This window comes from Pelmatolapia mariae, linkage group LG3_W, assembly GCF_036321145.2.
Source record: "Pelmatolapia mariae isolate MD_Pm_ZW linkage group LG3_W, Pm_UMD_F_2, whole genome shotgun sequence".
Classification (NCBI taxonomy): domain Eukaryota; kingdom Metazoa; phylum Chordata; class Actinopteri; order Cichliformes; family Cichlidae; genus Pelmatolapia; species Pelmatolapia mariae.
This window is the reverse complement of record NC_086229.1, coordinates 87,374,584-87,396,991: the sequence shown is the minus strand read 5'-3', so window position 1 is coordinate 87,396,991 and position 22,408 is coordinate 87,374,584. Positions and strand designations below refer to the sequence as shown.

At 44.8% G+C, this 22,408-nt stretch overlaps 1 protein-coding gene across 1 annotated transcript in view; it reads left to right on the top strand.

Annotated features, from left to right (window-relative positions):
* Nucleotides 1-19,003, top strand: part of efnb3b (ephrin-B3b) — a 90,168-nt gene extending 71,165 nt beyond the window's left edge. The window contains exons 3-5 of the mRNA XM_063470215.1: nucleotides 6,562-6,654; nucleotides 9,739-9,801; nucleotides 14,609-19,003. Of these exons, the coding sequence (XP_063326285.1) occupies nucleotides 6,562-6,654; nucleotides 9,739-9,801; nucleotides 14,609-15,036 (584 nt within the window). The 3' untranslated portion in view covers nucleotides 15,037-19,003. The remainder of the gene's footprint in view (nucleotides 1-6,561; nucleotides 6,655-9,738; nucleotides 9,802-14,608) is intronic.
* The last annotated feature ends 3,405 nt before the right edge of the window (nucleotides 19,004-22,408 follow it).

Sequence of the window (22,408 nt, the reverse complement as noted above, 5' to 3'; positions counted from 1 at the left end):
CACTTTGTGACAGCCGTTTTTGTGAAAGGAGTTTAAGATTGTACAATTAAACTACTCTGAGTCTGAAAATGATTTCAACAGTAGCAAAGATATTTTAACGTAAACAAAATAAGGTATGTCTTTGTTGTTCTGTTTGTATGATCTTTTATTAGACTAAATTCTGGGACTTTCGTGGCCTTAAAGTGGCCCCTCTTTCTCTGGTCAGTTACCCAATTTGGATTTAGAGATGCATTTTAGCTTGACATCTAAACTGCCAATTTTCTAGCACTGCATATTGCACACAGAGGTAGAACGCATAAAATCCTCCTAAAGTGTTAAGGTGTTGGAGCACCATCAGTGCTCCTCGGTAGTGATCCTCCATTTCCCTGAAATTCTTCTTGAGGGAAAAGATGTTCCCTCATTTGATGTTTTGGTGCTGGTCCATCTTCTCCCACAGGTGGACAAGTGGAGTGCCACCCACACTGCAACAGAGCCACTGGATCCCTTCACTGTAGAGGTCAGGGTTTTTTTTCTCCTTTAATTTCCCAACCGTCAGTATGTCCTAGAGCAAAATCTAATTTCAACCAGAAATATGTGAAATCAGGCAACAAAACAGCACTTCTCATGACTTTTGAACAGGCTGAAATGTGAGACGAGTCCCGAACTAGACAGATGAACGTGATGGAAATAAACATCAGCATGTGCACAAATTCACATCACTTGTGCAAGTGTTTTGCTGCAGAAGGCGAGCTGCCACTCAGCATGTGTGGAATATTTAACCAGGACTGCAAAATGCACAAGGAGCGGGGGAGGGCAAACGCTGACATCTAATGTCTGTATTAATTCAAATAACGTAGCTTTCCATCGTCGACCGCTGCAAGTATCGGCCGGCGCAGAGGATGAACGCGAGGGAGACCCGGTGTTTAAGCCCCTGAATGAATGGACAATCTGAGATATGCTTTGAGTGGAATCTCACTGTCCACTTTTCCATAACAGCGGGCAAGCTTGAGGAGCGATAATGGAGGCAGAGAAATGGCTTGGCCCTACACTGACCTTGGTAATAACAACAGAGACACTGGAAAAAGACTCTCATCTACTCTGTGATCTTCTCTATGGGCTACATACACACTCCTCCCCACCTCCCACCCTCCTGCGTGGCCGCCTGCCTCCTCCTTGTGCAGGGCTACGGTGCTGTGCGGTCTGATCGAGGTTGACTGCGGTATTATTTCATTAATTAAGTTTTTCCACTCCTTCCGCCTGTCCTGCTCGTCTTCCTGTCAAACGATGGTGGTGGAGCGACGCCCTTCCTCCATTCCCGTCCTCCGGCGCTTCACATCCCCCCATCACTGCTGATCATTGTCTCAATTACTCATCCCTCCTCTCACTCCCCTTTCTCCTGCTTTCTCCTCTTATCTAATCCTAAATTGTGCTGTACACTCTTCACCAGGCTTTTTCTTTTTCTCTTCTCCAAATCCTCCCAAAGAGAGGTGGGAAAGATTTGTAGCACGCCAAGTCTAACATCTCCCCATCTCTCCCGATCTCATCTGTGTCTCTCATCAGGATTTCACAGATGTTCTATGATTATTTCTGCCTTGATTTGGTGATATTTTCCTCCCATCGAGGCATTTGGAGCATTTTTAGTGTTTAGCAACCAAGATTTGGAGGGAACTATTTTCGAACCGAGGCCAAAGCGGCTGTGATCCTTCTGCTCACTTTGTTCCTGTGAAATGGAGATTCACAAAAATGGTGCCACCTGTAACATGTCTAATGGATTTAAAAGGATTTGCCATGATACAGTTCACGGTTTTAAACAAAATTGCCTTTGTGATATTTGTGACCTGTTGATTAGGAGGTTTAAAAAAAATAGCCTGCATTTGCAAAATCACATTTGTGGAAACTCTCCTGGTTCAATTTGGCTCTCCGGCTCTCAGTCTCTGTCTCTCTTTGTTTCTCCCTCTTCTTTGTATCCATTACTGTTCCACTTTTCCATAATGGAGACATTAGAGTCTTTTACCTCTCCGCTATCTATCATGTCATTTAAACTCTTTCCTTACTTTCTGTTTTTAACTTTTTCCCTTTCCCCTTCCCTCTTTCCTCAAATCTTGCCTCCTCCCTCTGTCCACCACGCTCTGGGTCATCTCTGTCGTCACACAGCGTCTCTTGTCCCCATCATATCACCAACAGCTTGTCACAGGCAATCAGCCTGCCTGCCTCAACTCCCCGCACGAGCCTCTCCTCCTCCTCTTTTCTCTCCTCATCTTCCTCACCTCCCTCGTCTCCCGTCACCTTCTTTTCCTCCTTCATGTGTCAGTAGTTATTACGCTCAGAAATTTGTCGGGCCCCTCTCTCTCAGGCCAGTTAAAAGGGTATTTTCTCAATCCTTTATCCATTCCTACGGTTAGTACTGCTGCCCAGTTTTAGTCTTACAGCCCGTCTTACGTCTCCCAGTGACCGCTGTAATGGGTTATACTGGAATCCCTTCTTATGTCATGTACTTACATTTCTGTAAGAGCATGGTTTTTTTACGGTATGTTGGGAGCATTTAAACATATTTTCATATTTTCAACATATTTTCCCCCATTTTTGTTTTTAAGTATGTTTTATAGCTTTCATTTTAATAATTAGATTTTCAGCTACAGCATGCCCAGGGATAAGAATATGTTATTAATGATTTAAAAAAATAGATGTTGCAATGACTGTGTGTATTAAATAAACATATTATCTGTTATTCAGGACTTTATATGAATTTTGTAATTCATTATGATGTACGTCGTAATACTATAATTTTCAGTAGTACATAACTATTAGTTAAGGACTACTTAACTATCAATGGTATCATCAATCATGGTATTATATATGTAAAGTATATAAAGTATACCCATTAGGAATTTGGATGTCTTCAAAGAATATTCAAAGTGAAACACACTGAAACCAAAACTCAGTACTGACGTATTATTTTCAGTCTGCTGTTTGTTTAGGTTGAGAAAAAGATCATGCTTTGTGTTAAAATAGACTTTCACAACCTTAACCATTTCTTAGAAAGCTTTTCTGCCAGAAAGCCCTGAAGGAAAAATTCTCCCACCACCTTATTTATTTATTTCTTCTGACTTACTCCCAGTTGCAAAGCTATTACTTCACAACAAAATCACTTAAGAGTAATGCAGTCATGAGAAGACTGCTTTTTTCCATTTGCAGTAATTTATATTTGGAGGCATGGCCTGGTATAGAGATGGGCAGACATCAGTGACAAGAGATTTATCATAAAGCAGGAGATGGGGTGGAGGTGGGTTGCAAAGTGGCTTGCACATGCACAGCAACTGTGAGCAGGGTGAAGGATACATAAATAATGTGTTGGATGGGTATCAACAGATCAGCAGGGTGGGGGGGGGGGGGGTGTTGACAATGAGATCAGCTGATCTGCTGGTAAGGCAGCTGATCTTGATTTTAGTGACGCCCTGAAGTAACACTTTAGTAACAGCTGGTCAGTTGCAATAGTGGGTGTGGATAGACTTGAATTATTATCGTAAGAAAATCAACATAGTGATATGTGGCTCTGCATCAGAACACACCTCACATGTTAAATCACAACCTGAACATGACGTCTGAGCAAAGGATGTAGAAAAAGAAAGACAGCCCTGATCAAAGAGCTGTACCTAATTTGGCACACTCATTCGGTTTATTTGAACCTCACTGAAATCAATGAAAGTGTCTTCTTCCATTATTGTAAACGAAAAAAAATTTCACAGGTCTCAGGTGGAGAAGAAAAAAAGAATACTACGATTTAAGATGATCTCGAAGGACAGCAAATAGTGAAAACACTCGAGGAATGCACAAAGTTTTTTCACAGCCTTTTATCTAAACCTTATTTATCCATCCCTTCATCCATCCCTGTCTCCTGGCTTCCCTACCATACTGCTGTTCGCCTTGACCTCCGCCTGCTTTCTCTCCTCCTCCTGCTTTCACACTCTGCATCCTGCAGCGATGGAGGGAAAGACAGAGGGAGGTGTTAGAAGTAAAGCTGCCTCTTTTTCACACTTTCCTCTCTCTCTCTCACTCACTCTCTCTCCTGAGCCATCCACCATTCATCCCTCTCTGCTTCGCTTCAGACTGGCTAATCTATAGCCTGAAGGGGAAGTGGCGGGAGGAAAATATATATATGATGTATATAATTTTTTATAAAGGAAGAATGATGACATTGAAGGTTAGCCAGGGAAAATGAGTTTAGACGGTGTGGTGTATGCGTGGGGGAAGGAGAAAGAATATGCCTACTGTATTTTTTAGTAGCCACCACATCTGTTCCTCCATCAGCTAAAAGTTGAAAGGCAGACATTGAACTCGGTGTCTTTTAATAGCTTTTGATTTGTTGCTGTGAGTAGGATCTGTAGGATCATCTGTGTGCTAATGATTGAGACCAGCTGCACAGCTAATGGTACACCGGCTGCAAAGGTGTGATTCTCACCAGGAGCGTCTCTCTCTTCTTTTCACCCCTCACTGCTTCTCTCTTTCCATTCTCTCTTTTCTCACTGTGTCTGCATCTTCATGCTGATTTCCCTCTATCCTCAGTCTGCCGCTCCGCATCCCTTAATCCTTTTCCACCTTCGGTGACCTGGAGGCTAGTCGTCGTTCACTTGCTCCTCTCTCTTTGTTTACATTCTCGATTCCTTTCCTGCCTCCTCTCCTCTCTTGCCATCTCCCACTTGTGATGCTAGTAAAGGAGGAGGAGGTAAGGACGAGACAGGAGTCAAGACAGGAGTCAAGACAGTTCCTAATCAAGCTTGATTAGGAACTGTCACTTTAAAGTAATGCCTGTTCAGTCTAATGTGGCACCGTTTTTTCTCCCTTTCTCTCTCAGATAAGCATCTCCACTGAAACATTTTTATGTTAAAAGGAACTTATCTTGTTCATTTGCAGCTTTGCATTTTCAGTCTTGAACTCCACTGCAGTTCCTTGGTATGATGCACAATTAAGAATTTATTATATTTACTTAAAACTCACTCTTGGACAGACCCTGAGTTAATTCATTGTGTCAAAGAAGCCTTTTTAGCGGCCTTAAAGCCAGCTTTCTTCTGATTTGTCGCCCCTAATAAACAGACAGGCTTACAGCTGTGGGCCTGGGATGACCATATTAGGAACATCTGCTCTCACTTACATCATGCAGAGACACAAGTAGAAAAAAACTGCTAGAAACAGCATTTAGAGCAGCCTGAAAGCAGAACTTTTGGCTCATAAGGATCACGTTCGGGTATACTGACCTGATTATTATCTGCGTTTGCAATGCTAAAATGATCTTTGACCAGCATAAGGCACATAAATGAGGAATAATATGACAAAAATGTGCAGATGTCACATTTTTGTCTAGTTTTATCAAAGTATAATTGCAACAACCACAGCTTATGAATACAAAGGAACACTTTGTAGCCCTGTTCTCATCGTGTTAGCAATTCAGCTGTTTGTCACATATTGTATATACATCACAGGTCCCTTGAAGGGCCTTTGTTCCTGCGCATCCTTGCCCATAGCTCCTCTACTAAGTCTTTTTTTTACCCAAAACTTACATTTTTAGGAACTACAAAATCCTTTGAGAGCGAGACGCCGGTGAGATCAATTTCCGGGTCACAGACGGACAAGTTGGAACAGTCAGAGAAGTAAAAAGAGCTCTTTGAGCAGGATTTTATACGTATGCATGCACGCACACACACACAGTTCTTGTGTGCATATTTTGTCAGCACTGTTTGACCTTCTTTAGCTTCCTTTGTAGCTTCACTAGATAAAAAATGTGATTTACATGACGTTACATCGCTGATTAAAATCTGACTCTGTATCACTGTCTTGTGCTGATTGAACTGTTGCATTTTTTCCAGCGTAAGAAAAGCTTTTACATCCTGATAACACATAATAAATTCCCCCATTGCCTGTATTAACACATCCCCTCCCTCATTTTAAATGGAAAAAAAATTCCCTTAATTCTATTAATTAAAACATAAGCGGTGATAGTGTTGGTGTATTGATGGGGTATTACCAAGTGGAGCTTTAACACATTCCACAGTTTCTTTTCTAACCAATCACGTCCAGTTTCTGAGTCAAATCACACTGATTTGTGTCTCAAGGGCTCCCATTTGATTTCATATGCACTCTTGATTGGATTACCATCACTCCCCCCCCCCCCCCCCCCCCATCCGTCAGTCTCTGCTTCTCCAAATTGCACCCCCTCCCCACCCCCTCCAACGCTATTTCTCCAGCCCAAGCAGCAATTGCAGTTGACTGCAGTCGGTTGAGTCCACGCGCCGCAGCGGGGGTGTTAATGAATTCCAGCAGACTGCTAAATGAGGACTTATTAAAGTGCTGCCGCCTCATAGTTTGACATTTCAGAGCTTCTGGTGGAGTTTTAAATCGCTGCCTCTGCAAATGTCACTCGCTGACTCTCTGGAAGGGCTGACCATATGAATAGAAGCTAGTCTTGGCTATAGATTGTGAGAGAGTGCGGGTTTGTGTGGCTGTAATGGATGGGGGGTGTTTCAGTGGGTCCGTATAGCACGCTGTTCCTTTTTTTAATTGCACATTTCTGTGTTTCCATCCTTCCAGCTACGTCAGATGGGACGCGTCAAGGCCTGGACAGCATGAAGGGTGGAGTGTGTGCCACGCAAGGCATGAAGGTGGTCCTAAAAGTGGGGCAGAGTAAGTCCTCTCAACTCTCTTTCTGCTTTCTCTCACACACATCCGCTCTACATGTGAGCTATCTCATGTGCACTGCATGTGTGATGGACTCTTACACACACACACACACACAAATCACTTAACACACTGTGATATTAACAAGCATTAGCTCCACATCTCCCATCATCTCACATCTGTGCAGTACAGAGCAGCACACATTAGTGCGCCTTATCTTGCATGCAGCCTCTTCCACTTTTAAACTGTCTCTCTAATCTTCCTCTTCCTTACACACACACGTACCATATAGTCTGCACACCACACACACACCACATACACACACACACGTACCTTTCTTAATGCGTGTGTTCTTGCTGAGCATATTAGGTCTCGTTAAGTGGTAAGAACAGCGAAGAAGTGTGGGATCAGTCAGCTCTAATGAGCCCTGTTGACTCCCTTCTCACTCTGCCTTTTAACTGCTACTGACTCATGCTGGACACACACACTTAAACACACACTGAAACTTAGACGCACACGCGCGCACACACACCAGTCTGCATAATCATCAGCTCACACGTGCACATTAAGTGGACACGGACACGCATGCACCTGAGATGTCCACGGCCGGGAAACGAACACACACAGACACACGCACAGCAGTCCCACCAGCTACAGCATGATAACAAAATGACTCCATTCTGTGTTAAAGCACACAGTCAGTGATTTTTAATGACTCGTAGCTGCACACACTTCTAATTTGTTTGGAAAATATTCACAGCTAATGACCCTCACACGGAGTTTTTTTTTTTTTTTAAGCAGCAAAGTAAAAAAAAGGCTAATTTAAGCATTTTCACTGGCCTGCACACTTCTACACATAATAGGCACCTGTCCTTCACACGACCCCCCTCACGTACACACGCACAAACACGGCCAGCCATTTCTATTTCCTTGATCTATGCTGTGTTATCAGGACTTGTGTATTGTAGGTGCTCTTCAGCAAAGAGCCAAGTGGCGCTGTTGTGGCTCTATCAGCCCGTAACATCAGCATAGTCAGCTTGGCTCAATAGAAATACCACCACACACACACACACACACACACACACACTTTATTTCCCCTGGCTCTTTCACCACACAGGCGATGGAAAAACTGCCTTCCTTTTGACACACATACAAACCCCTCTGCTACTTTAGCACAGTTCTGTGAAGAAAATGCACACACACCTTTTTCTTTGTTCTTCTTCATTTTTTTAAAATAATTTTTCCCACCTCGCTCCTTTCCTCACTCAAACTACTCCCTGCAACACTCCTTGCCTCCTTTCCTTTCAAATTCCCCTTTTTCCCTGTCTTCACCACCCCATTCCGCTTTGCATGCCGGCCATCTCTCCTTACGTGCCCCCCCCCCCTCCTTATTTTCACTCTTTTCCTCTGTCTTCCTCATCTTATCTGCTGTGTGGCTGAAAGGTCACGTCTGTGTTGTTTGTCGTCTAAATAAGCGGCGTGCCGCCTCGTGGTGATCTCTGATGAGATATGGCGCTCTGCTCCGCTTCGAGGGACCCACACTTGCAAAAAACCACACATATACATTGAGCTGTCGCCTCGTATTTTATTAGTTATATATCTTGCTTGCTCTCTGAATCTGTCACATGCACACTTTCTCACACACACATGCACGCACACAATCTCCTTCTACGAGCCCCTGCTGACCAAACAGCAGTTCCTATTGATCCAGCCGGAACCACCCCGAACCTCTGTTTGGTTGATTGTCAAGAGGGAGCCACCAGCCAATATCCTTACCCTTCTCTAAATGTCAGCACATATGGGTTGATGGCTGTGCTTGACCACTGTACAGTCAGGACTACTATAGTCAAAAGCAGGTTGTTATTTCCATCTACAGTGAAGTGGATAGCTCTCATTATTGTATTTCCCAGTCCCAAAGCTATGACATCACTACAGCATTATTGGACGGTTGCAATGTCATCCCAGAGCAACATTAATTATGATATTGAAACTGTGCATCAGAATTCACCACAAGTTTTTAGCAGATAGTGCAACACGTCTTGATATGACAGAGTTTTACACCAGATGCCCTTCTTGGCACAACCCCAACAGGAATTTGTGTCCCTGGGTGGAACTGAATTGAATTATCAGCCTTTCCCTCGTCAATCAAATGTGTATGCGTTGTGTGTTAGAGCGTGCTGGAAAGTAGACCCCCAGCTGAGAGACAATAGATACGACAATGATTAAATCAGACACGGCACAAAAACAGGAACTGGGGTGGGGGTGGGTTGCAAAGCAGCTTGCAGATGTAATTGTGAGTAAGCTAAAGAAGCTTCAATAGCAAGCCCTACATATGACAGCCAGCTGGGCATGTAGAAGTGTATCAGCAGAGCTATCAGCTGATGGGGTCCGGCACTTAGATCAGCTGACCTGCTGGGATTGCAGCTGAGCTCGACTTTGTGGGGTGTCTGATTTAATGCCGCGCTTGGTTAACTGTAAGTTTGCGGTCACTTTATGTTGCACGAAATGTTGAACTCAACAGCCCAGCGCAACTCTGTTCTTGCAGCCCACTGTTGGACAGATGGCTCAGAAGCTAACAAAATTAGTATTTTCTGAACCATCTCTTTCAGCTTCGAGGAGTAGCACTTATACCCACAATGGCGGCATTAGCGTGTAGATGTGTGTGCACGCTTGTGCCCGTGTTTGCATGTGTCACATAAACTCACTTTAATGCCATCACCATTACTGAGGGCTTGCGAGACAGATGGCCTGATTTAGCGACTACAGATTACAAGCCGTTATGGCCTTGTGTAAATTCGCTCAGGCCAAAACAACAAACGACCTCTCTTTAGTTTCCCATTCAAACAAATGGAAAAGTGCTCATACGCAGCACGTCGAAGCCCAGTCAATATGTGCTCCCCTATAATGGGAAGGGAAGGGGGTCCTTTATTAAACCTCTTCTGTCTCTTATTTCTCTGGCTGGCTGTCTCTCTCTTTGCTAATGTCGCTTATTGGTTCCGAATCAGAGAGCTTTGGCTGTTGCAGAAGATGGAGGCTGTCTCGGTATTTCTGTAATTCCACTCTTATTCCTCGCTTATTTTTCCTCCCAAGGCCCATATGGACTGCCTCCAAAGAAGGAGCCGGCAGCGGGACGCACCACCAGCAAAAACCCAGGTAAGCAGGAAATCAAATAGAGATAATCCACAGCAGATCCATCCACAAAATGGATGGAGGGAATAAGCAAAGACTGCTAGATAAAAAAGAAAAGCAGCAGGGAGAGGGGATGGGTGGAGGCGACAGATGGAGAATGTGCAGCGGTGACATCTGCGGATCTCTCTGTTTAATTCCATATTTCTCTCTCACTCTCTCCTTCTCCCCCCTACTCTCTGTCCCTCTCCTCCTCGTCTCTGCACCCGGCCCTTCGAGCTAAGTGCTGCAGGCGGGGAATGGATGGCTAATAGCTACCTTGGGAGAAGGACAAGAAAAAGTGAGGGAGGAAGAAAGAGGCAAGAGGAGGAGGAGAGACAGAGGGAGAGAGAGCAGCGACGACATTTCAGAGTTATTATTGTCATTAGTTTGGGGGGGGGGGGTGTAGTGTGCACTGTAGTTCTGTCTAGAAAGAATGAGAGACGGAGTGAAGAGAGAAGAGGAGGCAGGGGAGTGATAGAACGGAGTGGGTAGAAATGGGAGGCACATAAGGAGGAGAAAGAAAAGAATAATTGAAAAGCAAAGAGGAGAGGGGAACAGAACAAGGAGATGAAAATGGAGCGAGGCAAGATTCATGCTTCACCTCAAAGTTATTCAGTGAAGGGGAAAGAACACGATTCACTCTCAGCTGTGTTCATTTCTCCTTCTCTCTCTTTTTTTCTTTTTTGGGCGAATTTGCGTACTATACCAGATGTGTGAATTGGACCATTCACACATTTCCCAATCACTTGTCCATACCTCATATAGGTGAGAACTGTATGTGTGAATCAGCAACAATAGTATGCATTGTTTGTGCTAGAATGAGAGCGGCGAAGCACGACGGCGAGGATGATTTAATCGCACACCTAAGAGGGATTTTACACATTTTTGACTTTCAGGCAAGGACATATTAACACGCACTTAACCGCATATCTAAAAATGATTGTTCTGACATTCGACACAGCAGTTATGCCAGAATTTCTAATCCTCGTGTGAATACGCTCGAAATCATCTCAGCTAATAATTGGAATACTGTTGCTTATTCACAGTTTCTCATTGTGTTTGCGTGGCTCTCTTGGGATGTAAACAAATAGAAATACATTATTGGGATATGAACAAGAAATGCTCTCTGAATAGATACGAAAGGATTGTTTTTTTTTTCTGTCACCCACAAACTCAACTCACTCGAATCAAAACCATCACTCATTACAGATGTCCGCTGAGGATAAACGTCTATAAATGGATTCCAAGTCAGAGAACGGGAGACTTAAAATCGTTATTTTTTCTAGGTAGTTTGAAGAGGAACTAAATGAATCATGATTATTGTTGATGCAAAGTGCTGAAATGTTCAAAAATTAAAAAAATATATATAATATTTTGTATGTGAAAATAGTAAGAGGACAACAGATTTAAAAAAAATGCTCATTTTGAAATTGAAGCCAGCAACATGTTTGGAAAAAATTGAGGCATAAAAAACAGGAACAGTTGTGTAACAGTAAACACCTCATGGAGCATCTACCTTGAAAAAAAAGGTCAGTATCATGGTTGGTGTGAAAACAACAATCTAGTTCAGTTTTATTTATATAGCATCAAATCACAACAGCAGTCCACTGAGCGCTGACGCTACAATAATGCAGAGTAAAACCCAACAGTCAGACGACCCCCTTTGTGTAAGCAATTGGCGACAGTGGGGAGGAAAAACTCCCTGTTAACAGGAAGAACCAGATTCAAGGAGCGGTAGCCATCTGCCACCACTGGTTGGAGATGAGGGTGAGGAAGACAGGATAGAAGAGGGGTAAGACTATTTCTAGAGAGATTCAATCATGTGTGGTTTACAATATGAAAACATCCAGAGAAGTTTCTCGGTGCAAAGAACAACGTGGAACGATCATGCTTGTTGGGCCTTCTGCGTTAAAAAGGTGACAGACGAGGCATCGCTGCACCCTCGAATGGAAGTTCAAGTACTGTACAAAGGGAAAAATACACCTTCTCTCAGCCTGAGCCCACTTAAGGTGGATTAAGGTGTTGAGAAACTGTGATCTGATCGCTCAAAGGGCGACTATTGTTTTTGACGTTGATGATGCCTCCAGGCTAAAGAAGAGCGCGTGTTATCAGATCCGTGATGATGTGAGGAGAATAAGTGCAAATGGACGGGGTAACTTCCACATCTGTGTAGGCTCCGTCAGTGCTGAGCAACATCGCCATTTTTTGATTTTGTTTTTTTCACGACATTGAAAAAAGTTAAATTTACTGATTAAATATAAAGGAGGCTCAGCGGAAAATAATTCCATGTCATGTGAGAATGGGAAACCTTTTGGTTGCCCAGAGGATTCCCAGACTGAAAAGATGTGGACAGTGTGGGGAACGTGCTCCTGTTTGACTTGTTGTAAATGTTTTACTGGCATCAAATTCACTATGAGCAATTTTTATTTTTTTTTAATGAGATTAATCAGTTTCAGCATTTGATACGCGCATTTCACCCCCAGTAGCTCGGATAGGCTCCTCCCCCACAACCCTGAATTACATGAGTGGAAGATAATAGATGGATGGACGGCATTTTCAGTCAATTATATTATTATATGTTTATATAATATTATATTGTTTGACTGACTTGCAAAACAATATATTCTGTTTCTTTTTACATTTAACACAGCATCCAAACTTTTTCTATTTTTTTTTTTACCAAATTTGTTTTGCAAAGCAGAGAGAAGCTAAGGCTCACCCATTCCAGTTATTTGCACGAAATAAACAAAATACGAGTAAAGATTCAGATTATAGCTTTGCATTACAGTCCTAATGTGCACCCATCTAAGCCACTGATTATGACAAGGACATGATTTGAATTTCCGCTCCTGTTGCCAAGCCGCAAGCTTTCGCTTTTCCTTTCACCTGCTTTTCTCTTTTTTTGTGACACCTCAAAGTTCCTGATGTGATTCTATACGAAGGGCTCTGGTGCACATCCTCCAAGTACAAATGGATCGAAAGAGACAAATTAATTCTGTTAAAAAAAAAAGAAGAAGAGCATTTTATGTGGGGAGCAGCAATGAGATGCCATAATGCATGAGTTACTGCTGCTCTAGGAATTATGTAATTTTGTCACATCCTCTTGAATGTATTCATATAAAAGGTTTCTGATGGAAGCACGCGCTCATTCACACTTTATTTTGACAAAATGCCTGAAATTTGCATTTGTGCGGCAGCCCGGTGGAAACATAACTAATGTGGCGAGTGTTCGAAAACAGCTCCAAAAAATATGTTAAAAAAACGAATATAAGACCAATTACTCCTCTCTGAAATGTGACAGCTGGCTCAGAAGCAAGGATGAGACGACACCTTGACCTGTTCTTTCATTTCTGACCTGTTGCGTGTTTCTTTCCGAGGTGGAATCCGCTAATGATATGAAATAGATGGAAGCAAAAAAGGAAAATAAGGCCTCGGAGTCTGAACTTGTGTGATTTAGAAAAAAAAAATTAACACAGAAGAAAGGAAGGAGACGTGCAAAAATAAGGGGAGTGAGAGGTGGAGAAGGAGAGGTGAAGGAAGAGGATATAATAAGGAGAGCAGGTGAGAGGCGGCAGTCATAATGGAGACGGAGAATGAGGGATGTTGGGTTAATGGCGGGAGGAAGAAAGAGGGAGGAGGAGAAGGGAGTGTAATCGACTTCTGGCATTAGTGCTCTGCTCCCAGTCAGTCCAGCGCGGCAGGGGGCCTCGCAGCAGGGGGGAGGAAAGGGGATGAGGTGTGTTTGCTTGGATGTGTACATCAGTATCGCTTGTGTGTATGCCTTTGTGTGTGTTTGTGCTGCAAGGTGCTGAGCTCAGAGCAAGGTGGGTCATTACGGCTACAATAACCCGAAGATAGAAAGAACCACGGAGCAAGGGGAGGGCGAGGAAACGGAGGAGACGCCGGAGAGAGACAGACGGGGAGAACAGAGAGGGATGTGTGCCAAGAATAATGATAGACCAATCCAGAGGCCCTATATAGCAGAGACTCACATTACCTGCCTTAACCAGTTCGCAACTCACATACACATGCCCGGTGCCAGAGCAGTCCGTATCAGCCCTGTTTTTATAAATGCACACGCACACTCGCACACCTCCACACCATCATTCACCTGCTGAGTTCTGACCCGACCTCCCGCGGGCAAGACAGCGAGCTCCGAGGCTGTGAAGATCTTAGGTTTCAGGCGAGACGCGGGGCGGACAGAGGGAGCAACGGGACCCGAGTGTGACAGACAGTTTGATAAACAGACAGACAGATAAAAAAGACAGACGGGCGGGCAGGGAGGCCAGCGGGCAGGCCGAGTGTGTGGTCTGGTGGTGGCGGCGGAGGGGGGAGGATCTCTTCATGTGGCTGGCTGTAATGCTAAGTAAATACAGTTGTTAAGGTTAAGGAAATAGAGTGTATTACCTTGATACACACTGCGGCTCAGCCAGGCTGTCCGCAAGAGTATATACTGCGCAGTACACTCGCACTCACTTCGGACATTCCTCGCTGCTTTATAGGGACTGCTGTCCACTCCATCACATCAATAAAGAGACCACATATAAGCTTCTGTGAGAGTTGCTGCATTCCACTGGTTTATGCCTGCTAGTTTGGGCTGAACCATCGCCATTACTCATGCTATTGTGGTACAGAGCCATAAGGAATGGTATGCTTATTTAAAAGCTCGTGAAAACGCAAGTTGTGAGAGCAAGCTGTGTTATTGCTCCGGTGCATTGGTCGTGATGAATTGTGCGGCGCCGGGAGCAGCTTGTGCTACCGGAAGTAAAGATTGTTCTGTGATTCGTTTCAGGCGGCACGGGGAACTCCAGCCAGCCTCGAGGACCCTTCGGGGAAGAAGGCAGAGGTGAGAACGGGCCTCTCCAACCCTCCAACATCGCTCTCATCGCTGGCGCCGCGGGAGGCTCTGCCTTCCTCCTGCTGGTCACCGCCGTGATCTGCGTCGTGTGCTACAGGAGGCGGCACGCCAAGCACTCGGACACCCACCACCCTCCGCTGTCGCTGTCCTCCCTCACCAGCCCCAAACGGGGAGGCGGCGGGGGCATCACCAGCTCCAACAACAACGGCTCAGAGCCCAGCGACATCATCATCCCTCTGCGGACGTCAGACTCGGCCTACTGCCCGCACTACGAGAAGGTGAGCGGGGACTACGGACACCCTGTCTACATTGTCCAGGAGATGCCGCCTCAGAGCCCAGCCAACATCTACTACAAAGTATGAGGTGGCCTTTGCTCCGGCCAACTGGACGCACCCGCCTCCCTCCACCCGTTACCGACCAATCCCTCCTCCCCACATCCCTGCTCCAAATGAAGCCACAGCAAAGCTTTCCATCACAGCTCCAACCCTGATCCCCTCAATACTGCCAGTATTGCCCCTCCGACCCCCCCACACCCCCAACTCACTACCCTGTGAGCCTGCACCCCTGGCCACAGTTGTGTTTCTAGCTGAGTAAGCCTCCCCACCCCATTCTCACACAACCAAGTGTGTGTAAAGGGCAATGTCGTAACCGTGCATAGCCTTTGTTAACAAGGCCCTCGCGAATAGGCAAGAGGCTCTGAGTGCCCCCCCTTCTTGTTAACTCAGAGCTAAATGAGCCCCCCCACACATGCTGAATTGAAGAGTCCTCCCCTAAACGCTAGTGTGCATGTGCAGCACACACTGTTTTTTTTTTTTAAAGGGGTAGGGACCTGCCGTTGGGAAATGTGATGTTTTGAAGAAGGAAAAAGGAAAAAGGAGAACGCAAAGGACAAGAACAGCAAGAAAAACTACTCCCCTGACCCCCACTTAGCACCGCAGAACTCCATCAGCCAATCAGAGTCCGGCCCCTACCACTAACTCAATAATAGGATGCTAGTTTGTATGTGTTTGTTTCTCCTGAGAAAACGCGGGGGGAAGAGGGGGGCCTCGGACTCACCCGATCAGCACCGTCCGAGCGGCGGTCACATGACCGAGCCAGGGCCTCTACGCAAGGTCTGACCAATCGGTGACTCTCAGAATCTTGTATATTTTAATAATGCGTGTGACTGTGAGAGCGAGCTACGAACTCGGTCAATAATCATGGCGGTGCTGCTGCTCCACATTAGACGTGTGCGTGCAGTTAGTGTGCTTCAAGTACGGCAAGTTTGCATATGCGCGCGTGGGGTTTAGTCTGTGTGCGTGTGTGTGCGTGCGCACGCTTTGTGCGAGGGTGACTGTCCGAATGCGTGCGTTCTTTAGACTTGTCTTAAATACCAAAACACAAAATAGTGAGCGAATATCAAAAAAAGTGAGATTTTTTATCGCTATTGACACTTATAGATTATATATATGAATATCCAGTAAATAATTTCTAGATGGTTTTTTTCCGTTTTCTATTGTTTTGTTTTACCCACTCTGTTTAAACTACACTTCTGTTGCTAGACATTTTTTTTGTTTTTATCTATTTTTCTTTTTCACAACTTAGAATGACCTTGTTTACCCTCCACCCACCCCCACCTCCCCTTTGTATATTAATTTAATCCCTTTTTTGTTTTTTGTTTAATTTTTCCGGTGAACAGAGGTCGTTTCTCTCTTCCTCTCTTCCCTCTCTCATTCACTCCCTCCCTCCTTCCTCCTCCTTTCCCTCCTTCCCTCTAGGGTCTCTGAACTCTGTGTATATTTTTATAGCTCCTTGTACTATGCCGTAGTTTTGAAGTTTAGACCTCGTTTGTGGAAGTGTTGAGGTAGAACCATCTATGAAAGTTTTTTCTTTTCCTTTCAAATGTTTTTTATTTTTTTCGGAAGTGAAAAGAAGTTAGGGGTGGGGTAGAGGTGGGGATGGTGGGGAAGAAGAATAAAGGAAGAACAGGGGTGAGAGAGAGAGAGGAGAGCTGTCTGGGGTGGAGGAGAAAAGCGGCGTCTGAATGCAGAAGCTTAAAAAAAAGAAAGCTAGTGGGGAGGGAGGGAGGGAAAGACTGAAGGAATTGCACACTTAAGAAAAAGAGGCTGAGGGGAGAAGAGGACGGGAGAGGCAGGAGCGCGAGATGAAGGATCCCGAGGAAAGGAGGGATGGAAGAGTGGCCGGTGAAGCAGAGAAACCTCTTCTTTAAATGGAGAGTCTCCCGTATGGAGGTGACGGACCTACAGCCAAAAATGGATTTTTTTGGGAGGAGTTGAACTCTTAACCACGACAAAGAGAGATCTCATCACACACACACCCCCACACACACAAACACACACACCTACTGTGACTCGCATTTTGGATTTGTTCCTCTATTCGCCAAAATTTGTGTTGAAATGCATCTCTGTGTATCACACACGCTCACGCGCGCACACACACACGCAAAAGAAAATCCCACCTTGTTTCTCTCTGACACACTCTGACGCCCTCCCAACACAACCTAACGCAAATTTCACACCTTTTAATGACTGTCACAAATGCCTCTTGATTGCATTGAATGGCGTACATTGTCTCTCACACCCGCTTGCACTCCCAACACACACACTTGCACACACACACACGCTCAACAAAAATGCTGATTACTTTCATATGACTCTGTGTTTCTGTGATTAAGACTGACCCAACGGACACGGGAGGGATGAACAGAGCGACTGTGTGTGTTTTCTCCTCCTCTGCTTTTAGATGCTCCCACGCTTTCACAAACACACACATACACACTCACACTGTCTCTCTCTCTCTCTCTCGCGCGCACAAACACACTAGTGCCCAGCACCTCGACCTCAGAGGGCAATAACATCGCTGTGTTCAGAGGTGCAATGTGTTCACATGTGCATACTAATAAAGCTATTTTGTGTTGCTCAAACATGCTTATGGCTTATGTGTAAACTGGATGGCAGTGGAGAGCTTTTTTCAAACACACACACACACACATACACGCAAAGCCTCCAATGCTGTAGCCATGTTTTTCTGTGTGAAGCCAGTGTTTAATCTGGACCTTCTGACATTTCTCAGCCGTGTTTTTGTACCTGACGTCATACAATGAGATACGTTTCACGCTTAAGTGTCACACTCGTCTTAAACTGACTTTGTTGGGCACACGATGATGTTCGGATATGTTTCGTTTTTTCGTTTTTGTTTTTTTTAACCCAGTGGAGGAGTTTGTATTTGACTGTATGAAAATTGATGACAAAGATGAAATGACTCAAGTTCTTCTTTTTGTACAACTGCCAACATGTGTTGTGTTTTTCTTTATGTACGCTGTTAAGTCAATGTCTGTTTAAAGTTGAAACATGCTCAGAATACCTAAAAGTATCCTCCAAGCCAAATGAAGTGTCTGTTACTCTCCCTTCAGCAGCTTCTGCGACTCATTGTTTTATTTTTTTGTGTCCACGAGGGCGGGGCGGGGTGGGGGGGGGAAGTAAACTTTGCGGACTTTCACGCCGTCGACTCCGACGAGGAAGCCGCTGGCCTGTTTTCAGCCCGCTGCGCTCCCTCTCCCGCTCCCTCTCAGCAGAATGTCAAGTATCTCTTGGACTTTTTCCTTCTTCTCCTTTTTTTATTATTATTGTTTGGTTTTCATGTCGATGTTATTTCAAAGTTGTGTCTCTGGCTCTCACCGTTTGTGTTTGACTGGTCGGCTCGACGTGTTGGCTTTTCTAAAAAAAAAAAACCAGGAGATTAAAAAAAACAACACGGACACAGCCGCCATTGGTTGTTTTGAAAAGAGAAAGAAGAAAACGCTGTTTCTATGGAACCGGGGTGAGAAGGGGGGGAAAATAATAATAATAATAATAATAATAATAAAAAAATAAGCAGCCACTGCCTAGCTCCCTCACCTCTCCGCTGGTGAAAGTGTACGTGTGTGTGTGTGTGTGTAAATGTGTGTGAGTATGTGTGTTTCTTTGTGCCAATAGCCAGCGAGCGGAGGCCACGGAGCAAAGGTGGCTCTCATATGTGACGTGTTGAGACTTTGTATTTGGGACACCTCCATGTGAGAAGGGGTTTTTTTTTGTGTGTGCGTGTCCTCTCCTCCTCCTCTTCCTCTCTCCTCCTTTGCCCTCCTTGTCTTACTCATCACGGCGACCCCTGAGCCCCGCTCCCTTTTCTTCCACATTCCCCTCGCCTCCCCCCCCGACCCTCCAACACACCTCTAAAGAGAGGAAAAAACTAGTACATTCCTGGTTTGGAAAAAAAAAAGGTTGAATAAAAAAAAAACAAAACAAAAATGTTTAAGCACCACTCTTTTTGTCCCGTTGTGTGATTCATTATTGTGTGAGGGTCTGGCTGAGAGCTTTTGTTCTGCCTGTGTGTGTGTGTGTGTGTGTGAGAGAGAGAGAGAGTTCCTGAGGCCTGCTAACCCTGCCTGTAATAGAACGTCTCTCCCCTTATCTCTGCTCTGGGCTCGTCTCAGCAGGGGCTCTTTCACTGCCTCTGCTAATAACACACACACACACACACACACACACACACACACACACACACACACGTTCTCCCATCGGTGTTATCAACAAGTTATCAAACCCAGCTTCGTTAGTGTTGAGCGTTGCTTGGCAACGTATTGACAGAGCTGATTTCATTCTCCATCACCCCTCTCTATACCCCTCTTCCTCCTCCTCCTCCTCTATTTCCCTCTGGCTCCTTCTAGCCCCGTGGAACATTTCTATGGCAACTGTTAGCGTCTTTCTCTCTTGTACAAAATTTGCTTCATCCGGATGTGGGTTTGTGTCAGTGTGTGCGTTTTTAAAGCCCCTACAGGGCTCGATGTGCCACCAGGGTGGCCTAAGTCTAGGTGACCAGGCAGCTGCCTTTGCCCTTTGATCTGTGATGTGTGTGAGTAGATTACAAGCAATCCCACACACACACACACACACACACACACTGAGCCCACCTACACAAACACAACCTCGCTGTCACACACCGGCATTGATCCTGAAAGACACTTGTCATTGCCTCTGCCATGACAACCTGTCAGCGTAACTGAGGCCAAGTACAAAGGTTTGGCAAGAAGTAAACATTCAGTCGGGGGCAATCTGCTAAGACTTCTTATCGATGGCACAGCTGCAGTCAGCGCCGCATTTTGTCACTTTCACTTCGCTCCGTTCATATGCAGTCCAGCAGGTAGTAATCTTATAAACCTTGAGCATAACCTGCTTGGAAACGCAAATGGTGTTTACTGGGACTGATAAACAGAATTTTGAAGCGTTTTCAAATGAGACCTGGTTCAGCAGTTTCAGGGTTTTTTTTCTTTGCTTTTTTTAAATCCCCAAAATCCCTGTCGTAGCACATTTTAGCAGTAAGTCAGTGTTTTAGTAGGCCACACTGCATTATACCTGAACACTATGACAGAGGAATGATGCTCTTACAAATAACCTATGATGGGGATTTCACTTATGCTGATAAACCAAAGTATTACAGTCACCTTTCTAAGATTGTCAGGGTCCCTCTTAGACCAGAACAACTTAAAGGAGTGTCTAGCTAACCTGCCGAGGGAGGCTGCTGCCATCAGTGATAGCCATAGTGTCCACAACAATGTTCAGATACATGTCAAAGTAACATCCAGGATCCGATGATGATTACCCAGTACACCTGCCAGTGGTTTTAATGTTGTGGCTGACTGGACTATGTTGCCTGATTTCACCTCAGCTCAGGAACCAGACAACCTTTTTAAACACAGGTTTGATCTACTTGTTAGGAAGAGCCAGCACCTGAGCTCAACTCAGAGCAATGCTGTCTAAAAGGCCACGGTAAGTGAATACACCAGTGTGAGGGCTTATCGAACCAATTTGTACTTGAAATCAATTACGGAAAATACAAAACCTAACAAGAAAGACACATTTGCTATTATATCTACTGTAAGTGACCATAAGCAAGTTTAGTTCACCGTGGGGACACAAAATGAGAATATAGTACGGGCAGGAAAAACTCATGTTACTCTAGTTATTTGTTAAAAATGAGATTGAGTTCACACAAACAGAAATTAAAAAGAGATATATTTAGAGTATACTGTAGGGACACGCTGCTGTGTTTGAAGCTTCATAGCAAGGCTGTTACTTAGAGCTTAGACCACTTATATATACCACATGTAGCACCATTACAGCTGTGCTGTTATGTTGCTATAGCCTTAAAATCAGAAATTATGCCGGTGGTTTAGTCGATTAGTTCCACATGTAGACTTCGTGGATGGTTAGTAGGTATTTCTCATCTGAAGGAACCGACCAGGAAATGGCTAACACTAAAGAACACAGCGGCTGCCAACATATTGCTAACTTTAATACCAAACCAGTAGTAATAGCGCTCCGTGAATAGCTTACTGTTGTTGCTAATGCAGGGGAAACCAGCAGCAATATTCTCTTCAAAGAGGAACTAATGCTAATCTAATGGCTGTTAAGCTGTAATGAGTTTGCTCGCTTCTTTCCAGTCTGGTTTAAAGGAAGCCTGTTTAGACTATCGAGACTGCTATGGTCTCCTTATCATTACATGCTCATCATTACTCCTGCTAATCTGTTCTGCTCAATGCACACACAGATGAATATTAATGCCATGGAGGATGATAGCCGTGTGCGTGTGTGCTGCATGAACACACACAGACAGATGCAGACAGGCACCAAAAGTTCGAACGACTCAGGCGCGCATACAGAAACGGCGAACACGCGCAGTCTTGCGTGCTCTCCGTGTGTTGCCAAGTGAGACGGCTGAGCCTCCTCTTCGGCTCCGTGCAGGGAAGAAAGCTGCAAGCGTCGCACACACAGAAACACACAAGCCTCCTTGCCTGGCACTTTATCACAGCAGCAGAAGGAAGGAAAGAGAAAAGAATCAGTTTTAAGTGAAATCAATAGAGAGATAATCCCCTAAATTAGATTTTGAAAAGCTTCGCTGCTGATGCACAACTTAAAACCCAAGGATTGGCCCACTTGACTTACCAACGAAACAATCCTCGAGTAAGACGCATTTACCATGGGCATGAGTGAAGGTCAAGGATAAGAGTAGAGTTGGAGAGAAGTGGGGATAGAGGAATACTTTAAATCAAAGGAATATACCGAGGAATCTGCATACCGAATCAGGGTAAAAAAAAAAAGTGCTGTGATTACAATGTCACTGTGATTAATGTAGTGTAGCACCTTAGCACCCGGAGGAGGAGAGCTGCACAGAGTGCAGGGATGGTTTGCACCTGACAGACCCGAAATGTCACGTCATGATTAGAAAAGAGACGAAGGGTTAAAAGGTCAAGCTGTTTGATTGGATGCAAAAGCTTTTCTCTGTGTGGCCTGATCTGGAGGCGGATAGAAAGCTCCAGTGGAGAGTAATTAAACCTCAGCCGAAGAGGAATTATCAGTAGAAAATCCATGATTTTACAGTACTGATGCCGGCAGTTTCTCCTAGTGCCTCGGGATTCCTCGCAGTGCCCCTCTCCCTCCTTCCACAGCTCTCTGTCTGACTCAGTCTCGCTCCCCTTTTGCCACCTGAATCCCACTCATCTTTTGTCCCCCCCCCCCTCTGTCTGCCCCTACCTCCTCCTATCTTTCACTTTCTATAACATTCCCGGCGTCTCAGAGTGAGAAAAATGTTACAGTTAATAACAGGCCTGATGACAAGTGCAGCTGCAATCTGCAAATGCAGAGCTGATGGAAAGAATGAGAGAGGGAAGCAGGGAAACGGTTAGAAAATAGCTTGGTT